General features: G+C 48.3%; 1 protein-coding gene across 1 annotated transcript in view; it reads right to left on the bottom strand.

Moving 5' to 3' along the window:
* The window catches only part of tenm4 (teneurin transmembrane protein 4), a gene marked incomplete at both ends in the record, with an annotated part of 257,838 nt that overhangs the window by 174,279 nt on the left and 64,724 nt on the right, over positions 1-18,835 (bottom strand). Inside the window, 3 exons of the mRNA XM_080526836.1 lie at positions 11,643-11,878; positions 13,210-13,308; positions 17,728-17,974. Of these exons, the coding sequence (XP_080382962.1) occupies positions 11,643-11,878; positions 13,210-13,308; positions 17,728-17,974 (582 nt within the window). The remainder of the gene's footprint in view (positions 1-11,642; positions 11,879-13,209; positions 13,309-17,727; positions 17,975-18,835) is intronic.

Raw genomic sequence — 18,835 nt, 5'->3', positions numbered from 1 at the left:
GTTGCACCATGCACCGTGGCCATTTTGTCCGTGCCACATGTTCACATGCTGTGCCCTGCTCTCACTTGTCTCTTGGCAGGAGTCTGGGCAGAGCCATGCGCCCCAATTAGGGAGAAGAAGCGAGGAGAGGAGGAGAGGAGAGGACACTTCACCCGCTCTTAGAGGATGTGCCCATTACTGTGGACGCTCCGTCAGTTCCCCTGTGCCTCTGCCCTCTACCCTGTCTGTTCTCTGCAGCTCTCTCAGACTAGACTGACTGCTGCTTCCTCATGCAGCACATACTGAACATACAGTCTACTTCCTCATGCAGCACATACTGAACATACAGTAGACTGACTGCTGCTTCCTCATGCAGCACATACTGAACATACAGTAGACTGACTGCTGCTTCCTCATGCAGCACATACTGAACATACAGTAGACTGACTGCTGCTTCCTCACGCAGCACATACTGAACATACAGTAGACTGACTGCTGCTTCCTCACGCAGCACATACTGAACATACAGTAGACTGACTGCTGCTTCCTCATGCAGCACAGACTGAACATACAGTAGACTGACTGCTGCCTCCTCATGCAGCACATACTGAACATACAGTAGACTGACTGCTGCCTCCTCATGCAGCACATACTGAACATACAGTAGACTGACTGCTGCTTCCTCATGCAGCACAGACTGAACATACAGTAGACTGACTGCTGCTTCCTCATGCAGCACACACTGAACATACAGTAGACTGACTGCTGCTTCCTCATGCAGCACACACTGAACATACAGTAGACTGACTGCTGCTTCCTCATGCAGCACATACTGAACATACAGTAGACTGACTGCTGCTTCCTCATGCAGCACATACTGAACATACAGACTGACTGCTGCTTCCTCATGCAGCACATACTGAACATACAGTAGAGAACAGGAGCGACAGGGTTCCTACAAGTTTCAACAAGTCACATTTCTGGACCCGTTTTAGAACTCTTAGAATATAATTTTAGACCTATTCGCGACACCATATGATAGCTTTTTGTCATCCTCGAGGTGATGAAATTAGGGATTTCACTGCCATACAGACAAAAAAGGAAGTGAATTGGCATTTTTTGGGGTTCCAGCTTGATTAATTTCCGCCTAAATAGATGTGGTCGGACTGATTCCCTTGCAAGATCTCGTTTTTAATACCTAGCACCTAATTTTTAGACCGAATAACTGAAATGTGAGACCTTTTTAGGCCTTATGAATCGGATTGCTGGATTTTAGACTTTAAGGCTTTTTAAGACCAGCGCGGGAACCCTGGAGCGGGCGGTGAGTGAAGATGCGTCGGCCTAAGAGACGCGCGTCCCCACTCATCCGTCAGGGAGAGGACAGAGCACATTAGCAAGCATATGGCTAATTAATACCTAATTAATAACTTTTAGACACTTGAATGGATGAGCGCTGGACGTACAGGCCTTCTGTCGCTCATAATGTACCTAGGAGAGGCTGGGGAGGCTGGTGGAAGGTACCTCTCTCTCTGTGTGTGTGTTGGAAGGTACCTCTCTCTCTCTGTGCCTTCAGGGCTTTAAATGAAACACCGATGCCAAACAGATATTTCAGGGTAACAGCCAGTAAAGTATTATTACGCAGTGAGACAGAGAAATAATAATAATAATACATTAGACTTATATAGCGCTTTTCTAGACACTCAAAGACGCTTTACAAACTGAAAGGATCGAGTAGTAAAATAAAAAGAAACCAAAAAAATAACTAAAAGAAAGTATAGGGGGTCTAATACATTTTTAGATGACTAAATCTAAATCTAAGTCTTTGTAGGACAATCTACTCTGTATACTGCAAGTATATCTACATTTCTGGGCGGAGAAGCGGCGAAAACAAGCAACAGATAAACAACTGAAATAAACTGAGAATGCCGTGAAGTGATCACTTATTTATTGTTTAGTTGTTTGTTTTTTTCATTTCTCAGCCAAATGAGCCTGCGGGCAAAACAATAACAAACAGTAACGTACGTTGACAGCTCATACACACGGTGTCAGAACCATTACACACACATATATATATATATAGCCTTCATCTTCATCTGCACAAGCAGACGAGCTCATATAACTCCTGTTTTAGAGACTCTACACTGGCTTCCTGTTAAGTTCAGAATAGATTTCAAGATCCTTCTGCTTGTTTATAAAGCTCTCACTGGCACAGCACCAGAATATCTGAGAGACCTTTTGCTAGCATATCAGCCCAATAGAGCTCTCAGGTCTTCTGCTAGCATATCAGCCCAATAGAGCTCTCAGGTCTTCTGCTAGCATATCAGACCAATAGAGCTCTCAGGTCTTCTGCTAGCATATCAGCCCAATAGAGCTCTCAGGTCTTCCGCTAGCATATCAGCCCAATAGAGCTCTCAGGTCTTCTGCTAGCATATCAGCCCAATAGAGCTCTCAGGTCTTCTGCTAGCATATCAGCCCAATAGAGCTCTCAGGTCTTCTGACGCTGGTTTTCTCTGTGTACCACATGTACAAAAGAAGAGATTTGGTGAGGCTGCATTCTCATTTTATGCACCCAGATTGTGGAATGCACTGCCAGTTTACATTAGGGACGCAACCTCAGCACATTATGTTCAAGTCAAAACTAAAAACCAATCTTTTTAATATTGCCTTTAAATGACTAAATGATTAAATTAAGATTATATAATGATTAAAGCACTTTGAGCTGCAACGTTTGCAGGAAAGGCGCTATACAAATAAAGTTATTATTATTATTATTATTATTATTATTATTATTATTATTATTATTATCATCTCCGTACAGTAGGTCATTGCAGGACAGGTGAACACTCTTTATCCTTCACATTGTTGTTTTTGTGAGTTTAAAATTGTATATTTTGATGACTTGAGCAGAGCAGGCAAGACGGATTTCTCCAACGTACCTGCACTCAACATGTCCATGTCTTTAAAAGCAATAACAAGCATAGTCACAACAAGAACACAGTTCAGAATATCAAAAGTACGTCTGAACCATTCAATTGGGCTGTAATGCTCAAAAGTACCTCTCAAAACCTCCACAACACATCCCTACATGCTGTCATCCACCTCTCCACAACACATCCCTACATGCTGTCATCCACCTCTCCACAGCGAGAGGAGACGATGCTAACACTCTCATAGGGAATACCGCCAAAATAAAAACCAATACAGCATTAACCCCTTCACTCCCGTTTTAATCATGTCAACGTTAACAAGGACACATCACACATCACACACACCCACCAGAGATTCTGACAGCACAGAGTTTCCAAGGAGAGAGTAGCTACTGTACTGTATGGTAGCTGGCTAAAGAACAAAAAAGACAGAAGCTAAAATATATTCATCAACTTGACATCTAACCTAGCTCGCCACCCGGCGAATCTTCCCTGCTCAGAACCAAGCTCTCTCTCTCTCCTTATCCTCTCTCTTCTCTCTCTCCTCCTTGTCTTTCTACCCACAGGAGGTTCACTGATGACCTTCAGCGATGAACGTACTGTATAATGAAGCAGGGGAGGCCGGGGGAGGTGTGGAGATATCGGAGGACGGGCTCATTGTAATGCATGGAACAGAATGAGGAATGGTGTCAAATTCAAACACACCTCATGCATTTACAATGAGGCTGTCCTTTGATTTCTACCTCCCCCAGCCTCCCCTGGTGTTCTACCTCCCCCAGTGTTCTACCTCCCCCAGCCTCCCCTGGTGTTCTACCTCCCTCCACCAGCCTCCCCTGGTGTTCTACCTCCCCCAGCCTCCCCTGGTGTTCTACCTCCCTCCCCCAGCCTCCCCTGGTGTTCTACCTCCCCCAGCCTCCCCTGGTGTTCTACCTCCACCAGCCTCCCCTGGTGTTCTACCTCCCCCAGCCTCCACTGGTGTTCTACCTCCACCAGCCTCCCCTGGTGTTCTACCTCCCCCAGCCTCCCCTGGTGTTCTACCTCCCCCAGCCTCCCCCTGGTGTTCTACCTCCCCCAGCCTCCCCTGGTGTTCTACATCCCTCCACCAGCCTCCCCTGGTGTTCTACCTCCCCCAGCCTCCCCCTGGTGTTCTACCTCCCCCAGCCTCCCCTGGTGTTCTACCTCCCCCAGCCTCTCCTAGTGTTCTACCCCCCCACAGCCTCCCCTGGTGTTCTACCTCCACCAGCCTCCCCCAGCCTCCCCTGGTGTTCTACCTCCCCCAGCCTCCCACAGCCTCCCCTGGTGTTCTACCTCCCCCAGCCTCTCCTGTAATACATACAGGTGCTAATGAGTGAGCTACCATAGAGTGAATGACACACTACACTACATCCCCCAACTTCTTCGTTCAACTCAGTATGAACCGTTCCACCAAGCCGTGCCGGGGAGAGAGAGCATGTCGCCGTCCAAACATCTGCCAGGAGGTTTAATTGGGTTCATTAGCCGGCGCAGTCGGAGTTTCCAATTACAGGCCTCAATAATTAATTGCACTTGAAATTAAATATATTTTCCTCATCAGTGTTTAATTAAACACAGACCCTTGTTCTCCTTGATTGGAAACGCAGATCTGGGGTTTCAGGTTTGGGTTTCCGAACATGTTTACGTGCCAGTGTGCCAGTGTGTGGGGAGATGGAGAGACGGCTCTGGGTGTGTTGGAGGTGTAATTAGATGAAGTGATTAAGTTATATCATCCTGGTGGGGGACTCTGGCTCCTGGCCAGGTGACAAAGACTAGACCTGGAGACAGACAGACAGACAGACAGACAGGCAGGCAGGCAGGCAGGCAGGCAGGCAGGCAGACAGACAGACAGGTAGACAAGCAGGTCGACAGACAGGCAGGCAGACAGGAAGGTAGACAGATAGGGAGCCAGGGAGACAGAAAGGCAGACAGGCAGGTAGACAGACAGACAGACAGACAGGTAGAAAGGCAGATAGACAGAGAGGCACACAGGCAGGCAGACATACAGACAGGTAGACAGGCAGACAGACAGACAAGCAGACAGCAGGCAGAGAGAACAGACAGACAGACAAAAAGGCAGGTAGACAGACAGGCAGGCAGACAGACAGAGAGAGGCAGACAGACAGACAGACAGGCAGGCAGGCAGACTAGACAGACAGACAGGCAGGCAGACAGACTAGACAGACAGACAGACAGACAGGCAGGCAGGCAGACAGACTAGACAGACAGACAGACAGACAGACGTGTATCTAGAGCTAAAACACACTGCTCACACCCCAAAACAAACAAACAAACAAACAAACACACCAAACCCTCTACTGAATGCTGCAGCCACCACCACTAATACTAATTCTTAAATTAAATCATTAAGACGAGTTTTGCAATGAATAATAGTGACAGTACGGCCCCGTTCAGCCTTGGGGATCGAGAACCTATCGTTTTCCTGATCGTTATGCTATAGCGCATATTTATTAGAACTGTCATGAATGGAGAATCCATTTATCTCTGATGAGGACTTCTCTCAGCCCAGGAGGATATCACCGCCGCCTCACCTACCCCAGGAATTTATACAAATGAGCCCTGAGATCCTCGTTTTTACTGCAACAGAGAAGAACCCATCTGATTTCCTTCTCCATGTGAGATTGAATTTAACGACATAACTATTTATATGCTAAACAGGTATTGTATACACAGACATTCAAATGGACGGTATATTACAAGCTGAAAATATATGAAATAGATAGAACTGGTAGAAGTATCGTATTCTGGTATTTTGGTTTTCAATTCCATTTGCAATCACTAGGTGCATGTGACTCACGTCCATTTCCTATACAGTCGTGGCCAAACATACTGGCACCCCTGCACTCCTGTCCCATAATGCACCACTTCTCACAGAACATTGTTTCAATTACAAATGCTTTGGTATTCACATGTTTATTTATTTTGTTTGCATTAAATGGTAAACAGACAGACTTATATAGCGCCCTTATCCAAAGCACTTTACATTGGCCTCTCATTCACCCATTCACACACACATTCACACACCAATGGCGGCAAGCTACCATGCAAGGCACCGGCCCGCTCACTGGGAGCAATTTGGGGTTCAGTGTCTTGCCCAAGGACACTTCGACATGTGGCCAGCCGGGGCTCGAACCGCTGATCTGCTAACCTTGTGATCATTAGACACCAGCTCTACCTCCTGAACCACAGCCTCCCCACAGCCGCCCCATTGTTGCAGAACAACACAAAAAAGCTGAAAAAAAGCACACAAAAAAAGCCAAATCTGATATCATTCCCTATCATATTATGCCCTATGTCGTGTGCTGCAATGCAATGTCAGGATCCGAAGCCTAGGAATTTTTACTAACTTGAAACGTCCACACAGAACTCCAAAAATGGGACTGGACAAAATGTATTTAATTGAAGAAGTAATTAAATTAATGTCATATTTCAGAGCACACCCTTTGGAAAAGAAATATTGAAATCAATGGCTTCCTGTAACCATAGATGAGTTTCTTACACCTCTCTACTGGAATTCTGGACCACTCTTCTTTTGCCAACTGCTCCAGGTCTCTCACGTTGGAAGGCTGTCTTCTCCCAACTGCTGTTTTGAGATCCACTGGTGTCCTATGCAGTGGTGTAGTCTAGTGTTTTCTAGTGGGTATACTGTGATTTTTCCCTCCCAGCCTCATATCGTTAATTTCGGAACGGCATAAAAATAAATCTGCGCTCCCTGTCTAACGTTATATATATATATATGTCTAACGTTATATATATATATATATATATATATAACATTACATGTTATAAGGCTGATCTGTGCATGATAGTGCTGCATTTTGACATATTTCATGTCGCATCTCCCCCCGTTGATGGTATATGACGCTATAGTCAGTCCCAATGGTCCAAAAGTCAAGTGCTTCGTAACACAAACGGGGTGAATTTTATGAATGAAAGTGAAAGTTCTGTCACAAAACGCTGTTACGTATCTTCACACATTTTTAAGTGGGTATATGGAAATCCTTGGCCTTTCCTAGTGGGTATATGGCGTAGGGCTGCGTATCACGTAGACTACACCACTGGTCCTATGGGATCTGCTTCAGTGCCATGGGCTGTAAACTTCTTGATGACGTTGCTTACAGTGACTCAGGAACATTCACATCTCTGGAGAGAGACGGACTTGTAAACTTGAGATTGAGATTTTGTTTCTTGGGGGGGAAATGATTTGCTCTTCTTTCTTTTCTCCATGCTCAGTGTGGTACACACAGACACACAACTGAGCAATTTTGAGTCAACTTTTGTTCTTTTTAACTGGTTGAAAGTGTGATGTATTCTATATTGTCAGCATCTGTAACTTGCCACAGGTGAATTTCAATACAAATGAAAGCAGCATTACATGCTTGAAATACAATTATTTCTTACAATTTTGAAAAAGTGCCAACCATTTTGTCCAGTCCATTTTTGGAGTTGTGTGTGATATGATATCAGATTTGCCTCTGCTTTTAGTTCCAATGCAAAATAAATAAATAAACATGTGAATACCCAATACTTTGTGATCTGGGAGAAGTGGAGTATTATCAGATAGAAGTGAGACACTGCATGCTGCCAGATATAAATAACACACTGCTAGGAACAGCTAGGCTAGATGGGTTTAGACAGAACACAGTCCACACCTGGGGAGGTGGGCGGTCCGGGTCAGGACCTGGGGCGGGCGTGGGAAAGGTAAACAGACTGCACTTATATAGCGCCTTATTCCAAAGTGCTTTACAACAGTCTCTCATTCACCCATTCACACACACATTCACACACCAATGTCGACAAGCTATCATGCAAGGCGCCGGCCCGCTCACTGGGAGCAATTTGGGGTTCAGTGTCTTGCCCAAGGACACTTCGACATGTGGCCAGCCGGGGCTCGAACCACCGATCTGCCAACCTTGTGATCATTAGACGGTGGCTCTACCTCCTGAGACACAGCCGCCCCATGACGACAGGTGACTGGGCTGGTGTACTGGTCATGTTCTCTGGGAGTGTTTTGCGTGTTGTGTGTTATAATGTTGTCACCATGTAAACAAACATCATCTGTCATGCAGTCAATGATGGGGCTGGTGTCAGGAGCCTCTCAGATCACATCCCTCCCTCTCTCTCTCTCTCTCTCTCTCTCTCTCTCTCTCTCTCTGGTACCAGGAGCCTCCCAGATCACATCCCTCCCTCTCTCTCTCTCTCTCTCTCTCTCTCTCTGGTACCAGGAGCCTCCCAGAGCACATCCCTCCCTCCCTCTCTCTCTCTCTCTCTCTGGTACCAGGAGCCTCCCAGATCACATCCCTCCCTCCCTCTCTCTCTCTCTCTCTCTGGTACCAGGAGCCTCCCAGATCACATCCCTCCCCCTCTCTCTCTCTCTCTCTCTCTGGTACCAGGAGCCTCCCAGAGCACATCCCTCCCTCCCTCTCTCTCTCTCTCTCTCTGGTGTCAGGAGCCTCCCAGAGCACATCCCTCCCTCTCTCTCTCTCTCTCTCTCTCTGGTACCAGGAGCCTCCCAGATCACATCCCTCCCTCCCTCCCTCCCTCTCTCTCTCTCTCTCTCTGGTACCAGGAGCCTCCCAGAGCACATCCCTCGCTCCCTCTCTCTCTCTCTCTCTCTCTGGTACCAGGAGCCTCCCAGAGCACATCCCTCCCTCCCTCTCTCTCTCTCTCTCTCTCTCTGGTACCAGGAGCCTCCCAGAGCACATCCCTCCCTCTCTCTCTCTCTCTCTGGTACCAGGAGCCTCCCAGAGCACATCCCTCCCTCCCTCTCTCTCTCTCTCTGGTACCAGGAGCCTCCCAGAGCACATCCCTCCCTCCCTCTCTCTCTCTCTCTCTCTCTCTCTCTGGTACCAGGAGCCTCCGAGAGCACATCCCTCTCTCTCTCTCTCTCTCTCTGGTACCAGGAGCCTCCCAGAGCACATCCCTCCCTCCCTCTCTCTCTCTCTCTCTCTCTGGTACCAGGAGCCTCCCAGAGCACATCCCTCCCTCCCTCTCTCTCTCTCTCTCTCTCTCTGGTACCAGGAGCCTCCCAGAGCACATCCCTCCCTCCCTCTCTCTCTCTCTCTGGTACCAGGAGCCTCCCAGAGCACATCCCTCCCTCCCTCTCTCTCTCTCTCTCTCTGGTACCAGGAGCCTCCCAGAGCACATCCCTCCCTCCCTCTCTCTCTCTCTCTCTCTGGTACCAGGAGCCTCCCAGAGCACATCCCTCCCTCCCTCTCTCTCTCTCTCTGGTACCAGGAGCCTCCCAGAGCACATCCCTCCCTCCCCCTCCCTCCCTCTCTCTCTCTCTGGTACCAGGAGCCTCCCAGAGCACATCCCTCCCTCCCTCTCTCTCTCTCTCTGGTACCAGGAGCCTCCCAGAGCACATCCCTCCCTCCCTCTCTCTCTCTCTCTCCCTCTGGTACCAGGAGCCTCCCAGAGCACATCCCTCCCTCTCTCCCTCTCTCTCTCTGGTACCAGGAGCCTCCCAGAGCACATCCCTCCCTCCCTCTCTCTCTCTCTCTCTGGTACCAGGAGCCTCCCAGAGCACATCCCTCCCTCCCTCTCTCTCTCTCTCTGGTACCAGGAGCCTCCCAGAGCACATCCCTCCCTCCCTCCCTCTCTCTCTCTCTCTGGTCCCAGAGCACATCCCTCCCTCCCTCTCTCTCTCTCTCTCTGGTACCAGGAGCCTCCCAGAGCACATCCCTCCCTCTCTCCCTCTCTCTCTCTGGTACCAGGAGCCTCCCAGAGCACATCCCTCCCTCCCTCCCTCTCTCTCTCTCTGGTACCAGGAGCCTCCCAGAGCACATCCCTCTCTCTCTCTCTCTCTCTCTCTCTCTCTCTCTCTCTCTCTCTCTCTGGTACCAGGAGCCTCCCAGAGCACATCCCTCCCTCCCTCTCTCTCTCTCTCTCTCTGGTACCAGGAGCCTCCCAGAGCACATCCCTCCCTCCCTCTCTCTCTCTCTCTCTCTGGTACCAGGAGCCTCCCAGATCACATCCCTCCCTCCCTCTCTCTCTCTCTCTCTCTGGTACCAGGAGCCTCCCAGAGCACAGCCCTCCCTCCCTCTCTCTCTCTCTCTCTGGTACCAGGAGCCTCCCAGAGCACATCCCTCCCTCTCTCTCTCTCTCTCTGGTACCAGGAGCCTCCCAGAGCACATCCCTCCCTCCCTCTCTCTCTCTCTCTGGTACCAGGAGCCTCCCAGAGCACATCCCTCCCTCCCCCTCCCTCCCTCTCTCTCTCTCTGGTACCAGGAGCCTCCCAGAGCACATCCCTCCCTCCCTCTCTCTCTCTCTCTGGTACCAGGAGCCTCCCAGAGCACATCCCTCCCTCCCTCTCTCTCTCTCTCTCCCTCTGGTACCAGGAGCCTCCCAGAGCACATCCCTCCCTCCCTCTCTCTCTCTCTCTCTGGTACCAGGAGCCTCCCAGAGCACATCCCTCCCTCCCTCTCTCTCTCTCTCTGGTACCAGGAGCCTCCCAGAGCACATCCCTCCCTCCCTCCCTCTCTCTCTCTCTCTGGTCCCAGAGCACATCCCTCCCTCCCTCTCTCTCTCTCTCTCTGGTACCAGGAGCCTCCCAGAGCACATCCCTCCCTCTCTCCCTCTCTCTCTCTGGTACCAGGAGCCTCCCAGAGCACATCCCTCCCTCCCTCCCTCTCTCTCTCTCTGGTACCAGGAGCCTCCCAGAGCACATCCCTCCCTCCCTCCCTCTCTCTCTCTCTGGTACCAGGAGCCTCCCAGAGCACATCCCTCCCTCCCTCCCTCTCTCTCTCTCTGGTACCAGGAGCCTCCCAGAGCACATCCCTCCCTCCCTCCCTCTCTCTCTCTCTGGTACCAGGAGCCTCCCAGAGCACATCCATGGTCTGCATACTCATCCTGCTCCAGTAAACACCACACAGTACATGTAGGCTTGTATACTGAACCTCTAGGCTGCTGTAGGCCTCTAGACTAGGCGCTAAGGTGTCTGCCCAGGTGTGTGTGCAGGTAGTAGAGGTAACAGGTGTGAGTAGGTGTTAGAGGTTACAGGTGTGTGTGGGTATTAGAGGTGACTCACCTATGAAGTACGCCAGCAGGACCACCAGGGTGACAGGTGTGTGTGGGTATTAGAGGTGACTCACCTATGAAGTAGGCCAGCAGGACCACCAGGGTGACAGGTGTGTGTGGGTATTAGAGGTGACTCACCTATGAAGTAGGCCAGCAGGACCACCAGGGTGACAGGTGTGTGTGGGTATTAGAGGTGACTCACCTATGAAGTAGGCCAGCAGAACCACCAGGGTGACAGGTGTGAGTAGGTGTTAGAGGTTACAGGTGTGTGCAGGTAGTACAGGTGACTCACCTATGAAGTATGCCAGCAGCACCACCAGGGTGACAGAGATCAGGATTAGAGGTGACTCACCTATGAAGTAGGCCAGCAGGACCACCAGGGTGACAGGTGTGTGTGCAGGTGTTAGAGGTTACAGGTGTGTGCAGGTAGTACAGGTGACTCACCTATGAAGTATGCCAGCAGCACCACCAGGGTGACAGAGATCAGGATTAGAGGTGACTCACCTATGAAGTAGGCCAGCACCACCAGCAGGGTGACAGAGATCAGGATGTACCGGTGACTCACCTATGAAGTAGGCCAGCACCACCAGCAGGGTGACAGAGATCAGGATGTACAGGTGACTCACCTATGAAGTAGGCCAGCACCACCAGGGTGACAGAGATCAGGATGTACAGGTGACTCACCTATGAAGTAGGCCAGCACCACCAGCAGGGTGACAGAGATCAGGATGCCACTCAGAGCCGCACACTTCCAGTTGCAGTACTTGTAGGGCTTGTTCAGGCTGAAGGCGGGCCGGGAGAAGGCGTTGCGAGGCAGGGGGCGCGGGGGCGGGGAGTACACCGTGCTGGAGGTCAGAGGGTACCCCGGGGAGGTCGTACAATACATGGGCGACGTCCCACCTGGCTTGAACAGGAAGTGCCTAGAACGGAGAGACTGTTGTTAAAACCAACCGGAGCTGCATTTCATTTCCTGCTTCAGAGATGGAGTGTCATGGAGAGCGGCAGTTGCCCTGTATACTAGTCAGTAATTCTAAGCGTATCTAAGCACGTTTAAATGCTGTTTCCATAGCCACTACTTCTACCAGGATGGTGGGAATACTCAGAAAACACAGTGTATTTTTTTTGTTGAAAATCGAAAGTGTGAATCGATATCGAATCTAATTTACAGGACTGGTGACCGTGGCAGGGCCGTGTTAATTCATGCCTCTGTGGTGAGTTATAATTCACTTACACTACGCGTCAGATCCATAGAGGGGGTGGGTGTGCTGTAGCTGGTGCTACCGTGGGGTCGAGGGTGGTTATTCTCCCTTGAAGTGCACGGCTGAGACTCTCATAATATTGTGTGTCACGTTCTCATGCTTTGGTCCTCACGTTCTAATGCTTTGGTCCTCATGTCGGGATCTGATCTGACTGATCTGACTTTTCTTTCGAAAGATGTGAATACGTTTCCGCGTTGTTGGAAATCAACGACACGTCGCTAGTCACCTAACACAGCTTGTTTGTTGTTTTGTGAGCCTGCTAACAATGTAAAGTAGTGTTGTACTTAACTAGGTAACAATGTAAAGTAGTGTTCTAGTTAACTAGGTAGCAGTGGGGATTACTCACCCAATCCGTTGCTTTGCAGTGTTTTGGCTTGACTAGTGAGTTTGTGTTGTGATTCTCAACAACGTTGAAACGTAGTTCTGTGTTTCAAAAGAAAAGTCTGAACATTTTGATTGGTTGCCGACATGCGGACCAAAAGACTAGAACGTGTCACATATGATCAGCCCACCAGAGTCAGAGGAAGAGGCGGTGTTTTCTAGGCTCTCTTACTGACTAGTTTACGGGACGCTACAGAATGACAGTGAGATGAATGTGATTGGACGTCACCATACGTTGTAGGATGTTCCAAGTCACAGACGTAATTATGCTTTCATAAAGATCAAGAGAAATCTGTCAGACATATCCAATTGCAAATGACAGGAAGCGACACAATCACCCTGTGTGGTCGTTTATTCACAAGACCATCACAATCATCAAATGGTAAGGTAGTATTTTAGGAATAGTATGTTTTTGTAAAATACCATAATCCATTTAAGCACAACGTCAGTGCTTGTGTTAGTAGATTAAGTCAGGTTTATATGATCGACAGTGTCTCTAAATCCGAGATGTCTGATGTTGGACAAAGTGGGAGAAAAAAACATCACAATGTTGTCATGACAACGCAGATCCCAACTGCCACGATGAGCCAGATAGCGAGCATGCCACATACCCGTCACTGTACGCCGCATCGCGCCGTGCCAATGCCAGAATGTCCATCTCAATAAGGTTGTCCTGTAAAGTCTCTAGGAATGTCTGCTTTGCTATGTCTCTACACACAGGCGGAGAGATGGAGATGGGGCTAGAGTGAGACATGCAAAACACAGATGCAGACAGAGCGTGTTTGATCACCACACAACAGTTCACAACAGTCGGACAGATGGACAAATCCAGATAGGGACATCACAGGACAGAGGGACCACGGGACCCGTATGGAACTATTCTACTGTGAGACAGAGAGATATCTACCTGTCCTGCGTACCCATTGGACACTCCCCGTACCTGGTATTGTATGACCCCTGCCCCTCTCTGCAAGCGTCGTGCTCTTCTCTGATAAACATTAGAGTATTCTGGCTCCTTTCATGGTCGTGGTTGAAAGAAAACAATGCATCACTGTCAAACCAACCCTCGAGATATTTCAGATGATTCAGTTATCAAGTGCAGAAAAATAAGGCCTTTTTGTTGTTTTCTTTACAAAAACTTCACAACAATCACACATTCACTTATCATTCAAATATCAATGTTATAGATAAGTTATTTTATATTTGATAATACTGAACAAGACTGATTCAAAGGAAAAAGTAGAACAAATCTAACAGTATGCGTTCGGCCGTTATACGGTCGGTCTCCCGTGAGAGCGCCGTTCGCTAACGGAACACTGCAATAATGCGATGGAGAGATGAGCCATCCACATGCAGCGGGCAGGCTGAACACGTCCACCGGAACAAGAGAAAAGCCTTGTGTTGTGTGTCGCTCCTAGCCGCTTCAGACCTCTAGGCTAACAGGATGTGTTTACTGTCTCCCTAGCCTGGGCTCCGGTGCGAAATCAACTTTTAATGAAGAGAGGGACGACGCCTAGCAGAAAATATCTCCAGAAAGTGGTGGAGAGAAAAGAGCGTCTGGCACCCCTCCAGTGGCGGGCTTGGATAAGCCCGTCCAACCAGGGAGTTTATCAGCGCCGGTCCATTCCACGAGAGCGCGGGGGAGAGGGGAGAGGGGCTATTATAATGCTATTAACTAAGTTACAATGACAGATGACGTCTAGGCGCCCTTGTGGATATTACTAATGGTTCTGGTTTTATCAGTGGAATTCCGATAATTTGTATTTCTTCCCGGGTGTGGCTGATTTATGTGGTCTAGGCACCACTCTCTCCTGTTCCTCCTCTCCTCATCCACTCTTCTGTTTCTGCATCTGTTTTTTTTGCTCCACTGGGAATACCTGTGTAGGATTAACTTCAGAGCTGTGTCTTTAATCCTTCATTACACCACTAAATGTCTTTGACTGGAATGAACACCAATGTTCCTGTTGGCTGGACCATCTCACCACATTGATGTGTGTGAGAAGCACAGACAGGCGTACTGTAGATAACTGTCTTGTATAGACAGGCTTTTGGATAGCCCCAGTGGTCTGTCTTTCTGTGTCCTGTTGATGTTGTTGTACACCTGTTGTCTGTTACTTGTTTTTATTTTTACTTGTTTGCCTGTTTTAACCTGCTGTGGCTTTCGCTCTTTTATTATGTTTTATTGTGTGTCCTCCTTGTTATGTAAAGCACTTTGTGACCCTTGGTCTGGGAAAGGTGCTGTATAAATACATTTTACTTACTTACTTACTTACACACACACCTACACACACACGTACACACTCCTACTAGTTGTCTTACTTGTTCTTATTTTCACTTGTTTTGCCTATTTTTAACCTGCTATGACTTTCGCTCTCTTATTATGTTTTATTATGTTGTTTCTTTATTATGTTCTCTACTATGTAAAGCACTTTGTGACCCTCGGTCTGAGAAAGGTGCTGTATAAATACATTTTTTTTACTTACTTACTGGATTCCTGGCCACACTAAGTCAGCAATTCTGCTGTCAATTCTGCTGTCAATTTAGGCTTTGTTCAAGACAATAGTTGGTTATTGATTGACTGAGGAGTAAAGACCAGATGACAAGTTGAGAGTAAAGAGAATTGAGTAAAGAGTCTTAATCTTTAGTCATTCATTCTATGAAAGTAGTATTAATGTATATAGAGCCCTGCATAAGTAATGGGACAGTGGAATAATCTTTCTTTTTTTTGGCTGTACACTCATGATTTGAAATCGAACAGCTACTATGAGGTTAAAGTACATAATATGTCATATTATTCTCAGCTTTTTTTCATTTCAGGGGTTTCATGTATTGGTTTCACCATTCAGAAATGACAACACTTAAGACTCTTTTAGACCCACTTTTAGACTTTCGGTCCACTATTTTATGCCATCACCATTAAGCACTCATGTTTAGCTTTTGGTTGCCAAGTATTTGCCTGCAATAACTGCCTGAACTGCTCTGAGCTGCTCTGAACTGCTCTGCGAGTGCGACCCATTGACTCCAATTGACATTTTGCCTTTAGCAAATGAAATGAATGTTGAATATGATTTAAATCTGGAGATTGACTTGGCTAGTCAACAACTTTCCAACCTTTTGGCCCTAAACAAGTCTTTAGTTGCTATGGCAGTACATTTCGGTTCATCCTGCTATGCCATACGATGCGTGTGAAGGCAGCTGTTTGTACTTGGGCTGACAAGATGTTTCTGTATACTGTATACTGTCATAACCCCTGCCCAGCCTAACCCTAACCCTTCACCATTATCTCACAGATGAGGTGGTATGCTGTGGCTATTGGCCAGTTCCTTTCTCTCTCCACACGTTAGTCTCGTCATCACTCTGGTAGATGTTCATCTTTGTCTCCACAAGACAGTCCATCTTTCCAGAACTACAGGCTGTTTAAAGTACTTTTACTAAACCGTAACCTGGCCATCGTGTTGTGTGGCTAACTAGTGGTTTGCACTTTCCTCTTTTGGTGAAGTCTTCTGTTGATGGTAGTCTGCCACGGTTGGATTTTTTTTTTTTTTTTTTTTTTTTAATCATGACAAGCATCTGTCAGAAAGACCTGTCACGCCAACTGTCCCATCACTTTTGGGAACTCTGAAATAGGCGGACTATGCCTAAAAGTGTTTTAATCTCTTAATGGGTTGAGTAATTGTTTGATTTCAAATCTAAACTTTTCGACTGCAGAGCCAACAGAAGAAAAATCATTGTCCCTGTCTCGTTAGTCAGTCAGCGCGCTGGAGTCCCACCCACCACGGTTCATCCTGAGGTGATGATTGCACGTTGGAAGTTATTATTTTTTTAACACACCGCTGGCAGGTTTTTAACACCTCATCAAGTGTGTCGGAGTCGACTTTACCTCAGCGACGTTGATTTCCCAGCGCGAGGCACGAGGAGAAGCCGACATGTCAACTGCCATCCCCTCGCTAACAACAACAACACTTGACAGATCTGGTTTACACCTCCTATTGAGGGAATGTTCTAGAAAACAGAATACCAACTGACACTAAATAAGTACAGTTCCAGGGCTGAGGTGGAGGAGCTGAACACAGCAGCCTCACACGGGGACCCTGGATGTAATTTCACGAGCGCTGTTTCACATCCACATCCGTGATTATAATTACACAGCAGACTAAATTCAATAGGGCCCCCCCCCCCCTGTACTTGTCAAGCTCGCTAACTTTCGACAAGAAACAAAAACACACAACACTTTTTTTTCTCTTGTTTCTCAGCGAATCATGTTCCAAATGCACGTTCGTTCTAGGCCAAAGCCCCTGGGCGGAGATATGATTGTTTTATAGCTTCATGCCTCAGTAATACTCTGGTATTACTTATGTGGAGCACACTGGAGAAAGGAAGCTGCATTCAATATCAGGCTTTAGAGGGGAGAGAGAGAGAGGGAACCCACACATTACTACTAGCATGTCATTCTACAGATAATAGACCAGGGGAGGTGGTGGATTGTAGAGAAGGGTTCCATATTAACGGTAGCCCGATTCCCCGGGGCGAGTCAAACATTCGCCAGGTTTGTTTGCGCGACAGCGACGACGCTGCTGGATCCTGGATCTGTGTGTCGGTGTGCAGGAAGAACAACGGACGGCGCAGGCGCCAGACCAGACTAGATGATCGACGATCGTGGAGTGAAGATGTTATTAAAGCGTACGCGCTGTCTGAATGGCAGACAGGTGGTGCGTACGCTTTAATAACATCGTCACTCCACGATCGTCTAGTCTGGTCTGGCGCCTGCGCCGTCCGTTGTTCTTCAACAGAAGTGTAAAACAACAGAACCCGCAGCGCAGGTGACTAGACTAGATGATCGTGAGTGAAGATATTATCAAAGCGTACGCGCCTCTCGATCACCCGTACGTTTTGAAAATATCTTCACTCCGCGATCGTCTAGTCTGGTCTGGTGCCTGCGCCGTCCGTTGTTCTTCCTGCACACCGACACACAGGATCCAGTAGCGTCGTCACTGTCACGCAAACAAACCTGGCGGATTTTCTTGACTTGCCCCGGGCAATCGGGCAACCGTTAATGTCGAACCCTGTAGAGCCAGGCAGGGGGCTCAGTATGGGGCTGAGGCGGGAGTGGGTCGGGCTCCGGGCCGTACCTGGTCTCCAGGGGGATGTTGCTGTTGAGCAGCCAGTTGTCCTGGGTGCTGCCAGACTCCTGGCCGCTGGCCGGACCCTCGGGAGGGGCGGAGCTGTCCGTGGGCGCGGGGCTGGGGTTGCTGCGGGGGGTGTAGTTGCCCCGGTTCAGGGAGTTGACGGAGGCGGCGTGGGGGTGGTGGTGGTTGGGGGAGTGGGAGTGGGAGAGCGGGAGAGGGGGGGTGCGGAGACGAGAGTGGTTCTGAAACGCTGCGTCTGAAAAAGAAGAAGAAAGAGAAGAGAAACACGCACTGCTTTATTGAACTTGTTTTATGGATCGGACTGTTACAGTTTCTTTAGCTGGGTCGTTTTTTTGGAGTAGAAAACACCAATGTCTGGTCTAACTTTCACGTGGATAGCTGCGATGGAAATATGTTGAATACAATTCAATAAAATGGTTTCATGTGTTGAATACTTATTTCCCCCCAACGGTATGTGTGTGTGAGAGAGAGAGAGAGAGAGAGAGAGAGAGAGAGAGAGAGAGAGAGAGAGAGAGAGAGAGAGAGAGAGAGAGAGAGAGATAAGATGGCTGTGTGGTTCTCTGTGTGGGTAGGTGCTCCTTCTGTGGGGTCTTGACTCTGTCAGTCGTCCTGTAGTGTGTGAGTCATTGCTCAGCCAAGCATGCAGTGATCGCTCTAACAGGATAATTAGCCCTGCCTACATCAGCAGCCCTTAGTTAACACTACAACAGCCGTGCCTATTTTACCTACTAGTAGAGCCGCCTTGGGGGTCTAACAGACCCCCTTTTTAGAATGTAAATCTGCTACGTACACACAACGACCACTAGTTGGCCATCTTGTTTTTTAGCCTGCCTCCTACACAGAAAAACTGTAAAATAGCTTCATACTAGCTTATCCTGATGTGATGTTGAACATGTAAGGATACTGGGTGGTAGAACGCACATACCTAGGAAAAGTCATGAAAGGACGGTCCTGAAATTTGATTGAGTGTTTTTTATTCACAGGGGTCATCGTGACCCCTTCACGACTCTTCTAGTGTTAAGGAATCTGTTTATCAAGGCACTGTAAAGCACCTGAGCTAACCACCATTCTTCACAAAATTATCTACAAT

Source organism: Nansenia antarctica (genome assembly GCF_963989245.1).
Source record: "Nansenia antarctica genome assembly, chromosome: 1".
NCBI lineage: Eukaryota > Metazoa > Chordata > Actinopteri > Argentiniformes > Microstomatidae > Nansenia > Nansenia antarctica.
This window is presented reverse-complemented; position numbering and strand designations above follow the sequence as displayed.